Source organism: Scomber japonicus, chromosome 21 (genome assembly GCF_027409825.1).
Source record: "Scomber japonicus isolate fScoJap1 chromosome 21, fScoJap1.pri, whole genome shotgun sequence".
Taxonomy (NCBI): domain Eukaryota; kingdom Metazoa; phylum Chordata; class Actinopteri; order Scombriformes; family Scombridae; genus Scomber; species Scomber japonicus.
In genome coordinates, this window is record NC_070598.1 from 15,138,542 (window position 1) to 15,146,952 (window position 8,411).

General features: G+C 38.8%; 1 protein-coding gene across 1 annotated transcript in view; it reads right to left on the reverse strand.

Moving 5' to 3' along the window:
* The window catches only part of LOC128382331 (polycystic kidney disease 1 like 1), a 34,257-nt gene extending 26,051 nt beyond the window's left edge, over positions 1-8,206 (reverse strand). The window contains exons 1-8 of the mRNA XM_053342331.1: positions 8,107-8,206; positions 5,884-5,998; positions 3,910-4,101; positions 3,124-3,258; positions 2,755-2,927; positions 1,864-1,968; positions 1,346-1,686; positions 140-226 (exon numbers count right to left, since the gene is read on the reverse strand). Of these exons, the coding sequence (XP_053198306.1) occupies positions 140-226; positions 1,346-1,686; positions 1,864-1,968; positions 2,755-2,927; positions 3,124-3,258; positions 3,910-4,101; positions 5,884-5,998; positions 8,107-8,206 (1,248 nt within the window). The remainder of the gene's footprint in view (positions 1-139; positions 227-1,345; positions 1,687-1,863; positions 1,969-2,754; positions 2,928-3,123; positions 3,259-3,909; positions 4,102-5,883; positions 5,999-8,106) is intronic.
* Positions 8,207-8,411: the final 205 nt, after the last annotated feature.

The following is an 8,411-nucleotide window of genomic DNA, read 5'->3' on the forward strand; positions in this document are numbered from 1 at the left end:
GTGTACTTAGTCCCTGACAAATAAGTGTAATAAACTAATCAGACTTTGTTGGTTTTGGCTTTTTTAAATGAAATTCGTTATTTATTTGTCGATGCCACATGTGGGAAATATTTTTAGAGAATGAAAGCAGAATACTCACAATATAGATCGTTTCCTGTGTCCATCCGTAGACAGTGGAGGCATTAACTGACACCACATGAACTCCTTCTGTTTCAAAGATCCAGATCTGAAGGCATTAAGAATAACATTTCCTCAGTCGTCAGATTAAAAACATGACATAAATTATTAAAACAGATTTGAGATTAAATGTTAATGCTGTCGAGTGAACACTGAGTCATAGCCTGGAGATTTTTCATTGTTAAAATGGACTTTTTATATCAAAAAACCTTTTTTTGTCAGCCTAAATCACCAAATGGGACTGCTACAAACAACAGCATTAATTTTACATTCTAACAGAGGCCTCATAAATTCACATTATTTGATGATTTTTTTTTTGTGTCATATATCCTTAACTATCATCCTTAGCATCCTCTAAAACAAAACAACACAAAATGAGCTCTGCATCAGGGACAGCTTACAAGGTTTCTCTCTTCCCCCCTACCAGTCCTACCCAAGCTACATGTGTGCATGATCATAGAGGAAGAGGATGTCAAATAATTCATTACATAGCTGCCAGTGTAATTTATTGCTCATGGTGCTTTTGTGAACTGGTGATTCTTGAACCCTATGAAATGATAAAAGTTAGTGACATCATTTAAATTGAGCAAAGCCTGAGTAAAAGTGAATTTGTTGTTAAAGCTCTGTCTTGTTAAATTGAATATATTTTTGCCATGTTTTTTAAGTCTGTTAGAAGACCACAGTTGCTGTCAAAAGCCTCCCAGACTTACCTCAAAGATCAATTATATTTGACAACTTTATAATTCTAATGAAATGCATTTTATAACCAAACTTCCTAAATTCCATATAAATAAAATTATATGTCTCCAAGTACAATTGTTCACTACATCAATTTCAGATATTTACAGTCCTGTTTAATGTAAAAACATTATACTGCAGTTCCTCCATATTTTAAGCTGTTATTTGAAGCAGACAATGAAAATAGGATAAAAATGCAGTCAGAAAAGATAAATCATTTTCTTGTGCTTTGCTATAAAGTAATAACAAACAGGCCAAAAACATATTGTTGTCATTTAGGGCCAACAATGTGCCAAAGTTGCCTCATAAATAATGAAGTGTTATTGATTCATGAGCACAGGAATAACTTATCAGATCCAGACAGTAGTAAATATTAAAAATATCTGCATATGTGTCAAATAGTTGTGATATTTTCTCAGTCTCTACATACCACAGTGCTGTTTAGACAGTCAGTGTTTGGGAGGCAGTCTGTCTTTACACCGGTCCTCTGTTCCTCCACCCCCTTTTTTTCCTCCCTCTCTCTGTCAGTAAACCACCAGGTGAACTCTGCTGCCAGCCCATCAGCCACGTACGCCTGCAGTGTGACAGGGTCGCCCACGTACGCTGCCTTCACAGTCATATTGTGGGAGTTCATCTGTATGTTGGGGGTGCAGGAGGGGACACCCAGGGGGCCATGAAACAAAGAGATCACCAAGGCGTCAGGAAATGGCTGCAACACAGAGAGCTGCAGGGTGGAGGAGAGTCTGGATAGAGGGTTGGAGACACTGACATCTATAAACAAAATAGAAAGGTGGAGAGGTAGTAGGTGTTATAGATCAAATCTGTAATCATTCATGGTTAAAAGTAGATGAATTCCTTCATTTTTAATTACTGAACGCAAATAAGCCTCACTAATTTCATGTTTTCCTGAAGTTTCTAAAATCCAGTCTGATGACAAAGTAAAGGAACCGTCATCCAACACGTCGACATGATGTGAACTTTGACCCTCAGTGGTCTTTCCCGGAAAGTCCACAGTGACATGAGAGAGGCTCGTCTCTCCCACACCCACAAGCCCTGAAAATAAAAATGAAAAACTCATTCAGAAAAAAAAGTACTTTAAAATAATGTAAATTTATTAAACCATTAACAAAATGATACCTATTATTTTTGCCACTGTTTAGGTTGATTCCTTTTTTGATGAACCAGTGAATGAAAACTACCAACCACAAAATAAACAAAACATTCTTAAAATAATTATTTTAAAATGAGATCAAAATCAATTATTCCAATGCATTTTATCTTTGCTAATATTAATGATAATTAAACATTTGGTATTATTTTTCAATATATAATCTACATAAATGATTGGTATTCTATTATAACATGGTTCTGCAGCAGCTTTGATATTACTTTGAATTGTTGTAACATCAGTGTAACACATACAGTATTGTTTTTTAGGTTGAATGATTTAATTTAACTGTGGTTTGCAGATGTATTTTATGTTTGCAGAATGGGGGAAAAGTTTTTTTTTTTTTAAAGTAGTCTCTCTAAAATGAAGTCTGAAGTTGAAGCTTCCACTACACTTTTCCTCTCTAATAATAACACTTTTTCATCAAAACATCATTCAATGAATGAAGCTAAAAATACTTTACATAATGTCAAAAAACACAACAATAAAAATAAATTAATCAATAAATGAATTGAAAAAGAAAAGAACCCAGCAGACTCTGTTACACAACTGGGGGAAAACCCCTCTTTTCATTGTTAACTTAAACACACCTCTGTGTCAGGTTTGACACACCAGCCACTGTATGCATATTTCCAGGAACAAAACCTACAGTGTGCAAAGTAGCAGCTGACCTGTGGGCTGGCTGGGGCGTCCAGCCAGGTTTCCAGAAACCTCCAAGACAAAAGTCCTCCCAGCATGCACTCTGTCTGGAGAGGTAGACAGACTGATGCTGTGCAGAAAGGGTCCTTTAGTTCTGTAGAGTGCCAGATTTCCCTTTCTGCTTCCAACAGGCAGGTACAGCACGCTGGAAAAGAAAAGAGATGGAAATTTGACTTACTTCATTTGGTGTAAAAGTATCCAGGACAGGTCGAACAGAAAAAAAGCTACACACACAAAACCTTCATGAATTTTAAGCATTAAGTTGTACTGAGGAGATAGTAACTGATGGAATATTGAAAGAAAATGAAGAAAGAAATAGAAAAAGCAGCACCATGTCTCACCTTTGTCCCTCAGTGTCTCCTCTGATGTCCTTTAACCCTTCGTGGAGAGATGTGTTGAAGCACTCATTGACTGTCCAATCATGCTGCTGGTTACCACAGTAACAACTCTCTGGGGTTAATGCTGCAGTCTGGTACCTTCAACAACAGATAGTTAAGGTTAATATAGCCTAATACTCTCCAAAATAGTATCTAAATGCAGCACCCTTCCTCCTTACATATCTTCTGCTTTAGAAAGATGTTGGGAATCCAAGATGTGGTTAATTTTAATAAGAGTGAAACTCTCTGCAGCAACAGACTGCATGGTATTGCAAACAGTACAAAATATGTGTTCCCAAATTCATGTCTGAGTGGTGCAAAAGTCAGCCAATCTCTCTGAGTCCAAAGGTTACAAGGCTTTTTGGTTTGTTGGAAATGCTTTTCAATGCGAAGTTTTAAGCCATTTTTTCATAGCATGACATAAGAAATAACGAGGGGGGGGGGGGGGGGGACTGTCCTGACATTTTTTGTTTCCCTATAATAAATCGGCCTGATGTTTGGATTTTTATCCTACAGCCTACCTCAATGTATTTCAGTGAGACCACATCATCTGTGCCTGATCATTTATAAAAACATAAAAATAAAAAAAAAATATATAAAAAACATTAGGCCTATAATTTGTGACACCTTTGATAAAATATTGGTGGTAAAAATCACTACGGTGTATTTTCTCTGTAATTTTACGACACAAAATATCCAAACCAGCTTTTGGGGTTGAAATTCATCTTATTCCTCATCATGCTCTCTCACCCTTCATCCAGGCAGCGAACAGAGCAGGTTACCGGGTCAAGGTCACGGACACCCTCGGCTGGATAAAGTCCGCTGCTGGCTTTGACACACCCCATGAACCACGGCTGCTCCCCGTGACCTGCCGCAGACGAGCCGTGACAGAAACACTGCAACGCAATGAACGTAGAAAGAAACGCTCTGAACATGGCTGATCTGCGAAGTTTCAGAATAAAGGCCGCAAAGAAGAAGAGGGGCAGCTAATGGATAGACTGTTTGGTGAAGACTGAGAAGAGGAAGAGGAAGGGTAAGGAAAGGAAAGGAAAGGAAAGGAAAGGAGGAGAAAGGCAGGTGTTAACATCACAGGCTGGGTGCGTAGAGGAGATAATGGGACTGTATGCAGATGGGAGGGAGAGGAAGTTACAGTGGATCAAACATGAAAAGCGACCTTTAATGACATGCCTGTTAATATATTGCACTTTACAAAAATATCAATAGCTGAATTTTAGAGAGAAAACAGAAAGCTATTTATTAAAGGCTGCAGTTTGCTGTGTTGTATGAAGCTAACCTGTTCAACCTCTGTTCTGTAGTCTTTTTGGGAGAACTCGTGTTTTTACTCATCCAATATATTTCCAGTGTCTGGCACGTGGCGTCATGATGTTTGAGGATTTTTTTTTTTTTTACATAGCTGCCCTTTAAAATATGATTTTTATACTGTATACGTCGTGTTTCTGTTATATTGTCCATTCCGTGAAAATCACATTATTAGCCTACAATTACAAAGGTCACCAGTGAGTCAAGCTGAATACAAAATAGCAATGTTAGAATATTTTCAATGCAAAGTGAGGAACCCCCCCCACATGTACAAAGATATAGCTGCTTTTTTTAATTGTTGGTTTATGATGCTCAGACACTAAAAAATAATTTAACAGTCTAACAGGGCGAATAAAATCATTAGTGATCACGTTAAAGCACACAGAAGAAAACATGCATGGGAAAAGAGGAGCGTGTGCTGCTTTTGTTATTCTGTCCTCCTCTTTGTGTGTATTTTCCTTGCATTTATGGTAATTCTTGTCATTATTAAACCGTTTCATTAAGATAACCTCAATTGGCCTGAAGTGACCTGGCTCTGTGCCAACATGCCTCAGGTGGGCCCACAGCGCGGAACCCAAGAAAGAGATGGATTCATTAGATTTTCCGTCACATGATGAGCGACATGACGGTCACACAGAGGCACGAATGGAAAGGAAAAAAAAAAACCCAACACGTTATTGATTTGATTCCGTTAATGTCCGGTGGCCCGTTTGAAGCCTGTTTGATCATCAGAGGATCAGAATCAGATCCGCATCCTTTCACTAGCATCAAAAATTCATATAGGTGTCCTTAAAAGCATCCACAAATATTCACATCATGTTTTATTATGTTACTGGAAAACAAATTATCCTTCTGCCAGTTGAGGAACCTGCATGATCTGCCACCAACCTGCACAAGTCTTTACAATGAAGCAAAATCTAATAAAGCTTCTATATGAGCAGCAATGGGTTTACAATCTAAATATGAATCTGAACTGCTCTTTACTTTGATTTATTTATCTATACAGAAACAACGTATTTTTCTTCTTGAGTAAAATGCCAACGGGGTGATCCACTGGAGTTTTAACAGTGTGTAATATCTTAAATTATCGCTCTGCTTGAGTCGGGATCTCTACTTATTTGCTTAATTCAAGGAAATACCCGGAAACGTGGTTTTAAACTAGAAATGAGAACAATTATCTATCCAACGTTGATATTTTTGTACTTGGTTTAAGAAAGGTGTCACTTAAGCACACAATTTTGAGTTTCCTCTCACGACACTTATTTTTTTGCAGAGCAAGTCTGAGCTGGGAGGCTGAAAAACGTAAAAGCACAACACAACTCGCTGCGAGTCTTTCTTCTGAGTCCAGTTTGCCCTGTGAGCCCTTTGCTGAAAGAAGCGTCCCCGTCGTGCAGCTAACTCCACCGGTCCACCTTAAAAAGCTCTTCCGGTTCTCCAGACATCCCCTTTAAGAGGACTTTCCGCAGCTCACTGTCATCAGCAGGGGGCGCTGTCAGACTGCACCATCTCCTCATGTTGACTGTAGCAGAGAGAGGCACAGTAAGGGGAATCAAACACATTTTCTCTGTCCATTTTTTATACGGAATACGCGCATATTTTGGCGATTTCGTTTCGTCTCTGCGCTCCAGAACTCTCACACCTTTCCACGACGTTAAAACCCAAACTGCACGTATGCCTGTGAACAAAAACCCACACTGCTCTTATTTAATCTCCAGAAATACCACAAATTGTAGTTTGTTTTATTGTTAATTGCATATTGATTCAATCACTTATAAGAAAGCAAAACAGTCATGGAAGTGAAAGTTATATTTGACGCGCTTTTACGCATCAAATTTGTATCATTTCATGGGAATTAATTCATACTGAAAAAGCTTTATGTTTCATTGCTGCGAGACCCCCTGGAGCCCCTTCAGAGACCCCTGGAGATCCCCGGATCACACTTTGAAAAACATTTCCTAACCAAACCCTAAGCATCCATATATAGCGCTGTAGTCTTGGCAGTGCGTAAAACCCACCTCAGGCCTGCTAAGCGCGAATAACCTGCTTAATTCGTTAAGCCCGCGCTGTGTTTGCAACGGGTGCATGCGGTGATATAATTAACGAATGATCATGTCAACGAAATCTTCAAAAAGAAGCTGCTGGATCAGCGTTACGGCGCTGCGTAACGGAGAGTCGTAATAAACAGGCGAAGCGTTATGTAAGCGCCTGCAGTCTGCGCCCCTACCGAGGACCCAGAGTCCGCCGGAGAAAAGAGCACAGCTGACTCCGGTAGACTGTGAAGTCGCATGAAATGGAGCGATATTGAAAGTAGATAATGTATTTAAGCTTTTCTTATAAGCAGGGAAGCAGTGGAGGTAAAAACGTGCCGGTAAATTCAGTCTCCCATCATTTTTATATCATTTTAACGCGTCCATCTGTTGGCATTAAAGTATATGAAAGGAAATTAAAGAAGACCAAATCATGATCTGTCTTATAATGATGTGCTCTTTTCAGGGGGATAGATAAATAAAATAAAATTACAGTTGTTCAGGTGACGATCAGAGACTGGAGGTCAAAGCTGAACCACCTTTTCTTTCGCCACCATCACAAACAGAGAAAAGAAGCTGAGACATTTCCATAGAAAAACGTTTCATCTCTCATACATGGACTCAACAGTTTCTGCTTCTCTGTTCTGATCCTGACGACTACAGCTTCTTCTTTCCAATCAAATTATTTTTGGTTTTCTAGGTTACTCCCCCCCTTCTGAATTAAGGCAAGACTCTTCAGATTGAATTAAACCTTTAAGCACATTGATCTCGGATGATAAGGCCAGGTCTCCCCGTATATCTCATCTTTCTAAACTATAATAGCAAGTGAGCCTGTGTGTAACGGCTCCATTACGTTTTCTTTTTAATCGAGTAATGTTTTGGCCTGGTGAGCATGTTTCTCTTTCTTTTCTTGGAGTGTTTCTAAGAGACAGAAAAGTGTAGGAAACAGTGAATCCTACTGAGAGTGAGCCAAGCAGACTCTCTCTACAGCAAGGATATCATATGTTCATGTAAATAAATTGTGGTTTTATATCCACTAATGACTGAGCAGCTTCGTGGGATAGTGGCCTGTATGATGGTTACCAGTACAGTGCATTTATCAACGTAGTGATACTTAAAGATTGAAAGCTCAGGGTCCAGAAACACTGCTCTTATTTTTCTTTTTTGCTCAAACTAAAATGAGACAAGATGAGTAGATTAGGAAGTCATGGGTAACTCAATCCTCAATTGAAAATTAAAAACCGAATGATGTAAAGAAAAAAAGAAAAATAAATTGTTTTATCTGTTTAAAAAATATATTATAATGCTAGATGAAGCAGTTGCAGCCTATTTTAGGTCCACAGAAATGGGAAATCTCATGTTTTAGCAGCTTGTTATTCACACACAGGTTTTAAAAATAGATTATTCTTGTTTAATATATTGTATTTAATGCAACTGCTTATACTGTACTTTGAGGATTTTTCATCTTTTTAGCCAACCTGAATAATACACAACCAGTCTATAGTGCCTCACTATTAGTAAATGATCACTTCCCACTTTGTGTCAATCAGTTAATGAAACTTGACCAACATGTCATCCAATCAGCTCCTTAGAACAGTACCTGGTTCTTGTCTCTGTGCGCACAGCTTGTTAAAAGGAGTTTGGTCTATAGATGGTTGTTGCGTACCCCCAAAACTCCTCTGCATCTGGTCTTTGTTCATGCATTCACGAATTCATTTACAAGCTGCTCAACCACGAATCCATAAAAGAGGACTGGCAACTGAGGGGAAGGGGTGATGGGGGGGGGGGGGGGGGGGGAAATACATTTAGGAGGGTCGTGATTAACCAAAAACATCCAGTAAAACCACAGTTGTGGGAGAGAGGTCAGAGGAGATTAGTCGTGTGTCAGAAACGTCAAAAAATAAC